Source organism: Phalaenopsis equestris, unplaced genomic scaffold, assembly GCF_001263595.1.
Source record: "Phalaenopsis equestris unplaced genomic scaffold, ASM126359v1 Scaffold001226, whole genome shotgun sequence".
Classification (NCBI taxonomy): domain Eukaryota; kingdom Viridiplantae; phylum Streptophyta; class Magnoliopsida; order Asparagales; family Orchidaceae; genus Phalaenopsis; species Phalaenopsis equestris.
Genome location: NW_018165665.1, coordinates 1,011,609 through 1,012,815, shown reverse-complemented (window position 1 = coordinate 1,012,815; position 1,207 = coordinate 1,011,609). Strand labels below are relative to the sequence as shown.

Genomic DNA, 1,207 nt, shown 5'->3' with positions numbered 1-1,207 from the left:
TACAATCACAAAATGACATAGTTTAACATTGAAGGTCACAGTTTAAAACATAGACACAAGTTATAGTGCAAAACGCACATCTCAAGCCAATATGCATGAAGAAACCTAGAAAATCCAAACAAGCAATTTTAATATCCTAAGAATGTAGTATCAAGAATAAAACCAGTAACAACAGTAGAGTAGAGAACAGTGCTGGAAATTAAAAAAAAAAAAAACGCCATATATAGATCGGTTCAAATCAGCTAATATAACAGCAAAAACCATAAGGGAAAACATTTAAACTACAGAGCTTATTCAACAACATAATGAAAACAAAGAGCGCAATCTTGTAATTATCCAAAAACATTAATGGAAAATACCGAAACTAAAATGGGAGACATCGGCAAGGTAGAAATTCCTTCTAATAAAGTTAATCAATATCCTGGAGCGATGGAGCAGCGCCAGCGGCCACCTCTTCAGCCGAGAACTTTCCCTTGGCCTTGTCAGCAGCGCGACCGCGAGCCTTCCTGTCAAGGAGAGACTTTCGATCCTTGTCGAGCTTAAGCTTTGTAATGACGACCTTCGAGGGGTCGATGCCGACGTTGACTGTAGATCCATTAACCTTCTCGCGTGTGATTCGCTCAATGTGAATCACCCATTTCTTGCGGTAGACCTGGACGATCTTTCCCTCTCGGCCTTTGTAGGTTCCACGCACCACCTGTACCTCATCGTCCTTCCTCACGGGAATTGACCTTACGCTGTACTTTCCACGAAGATCGGATGACAGTGGCGCGCTCATCAGCTTCCGCCGGACGCTAGAGGGAGCGGTAAAGTGAGCCTTCCGGGACTTGCGACGGGAGCTCGAAACTCTAGGGTTTACCTTCATGGCGATAAGAGCGGGGCGGCGACGATGGGAATGCTAAAGCAAGCCCTAATTTACAGAATAGCATTTATATACCGTGGAGTCCACATGGGTCGGCGGAGTCCGCTTGATAGGATGCAGGGAAATTTGCATGCGTATGGCAAAATTATTACTTATCTAATATTTAAATTTTTATGTTTATATTTGTTAATTTTGAATTGTTTTTTTAGAAATGCATGCCATGAGACTTAGGGCCCTTTTGGGGGCAGTTTATAAGTACGGGTGGCGTTTTTGAAACGCCACCGTACCGTTTGGTTCGCATGTTTCGCTAGTTTATTTGAAATCGCGTTTGGGTTTTTACACTAA

The 1,207-nt window shown here is 42.8% G+C and overlaps 1 protein-coding gene across 1 annotated transcript; it reads right to left on the bottom strand.

The window, feature by feature from the left end:
• Positions 1–204: 204 nt before the first annotated feature.
• On the bottom strand, positions 205–922 carry LOC110033573 (60S ribosomal protein L26-1-like). The gene has a single exon (XM_020737606.1). The coding sequence runs from the start codon at positions 863–865 to the stop codon at positions 410–412; it is 456 nt and encodes a 151-aa protein (XP_020593265.1). The 5' UTR covers positions 866–922; the 3' UTR covers positions 205–409.
• Between the last annotated feature and the right edge of the window lie 285 nt (positions 923–1,207).

What these genes read in the sequence shown, in the direction of transcription:
- LOC110033573 (XM_020737606.1), bottom strand. Translation starts at nt 865, where the DNA reads ATGAAGGTAAACCCTAGAGTTTCGAGCTCCCGTCGCAAGTCCCGGAAG.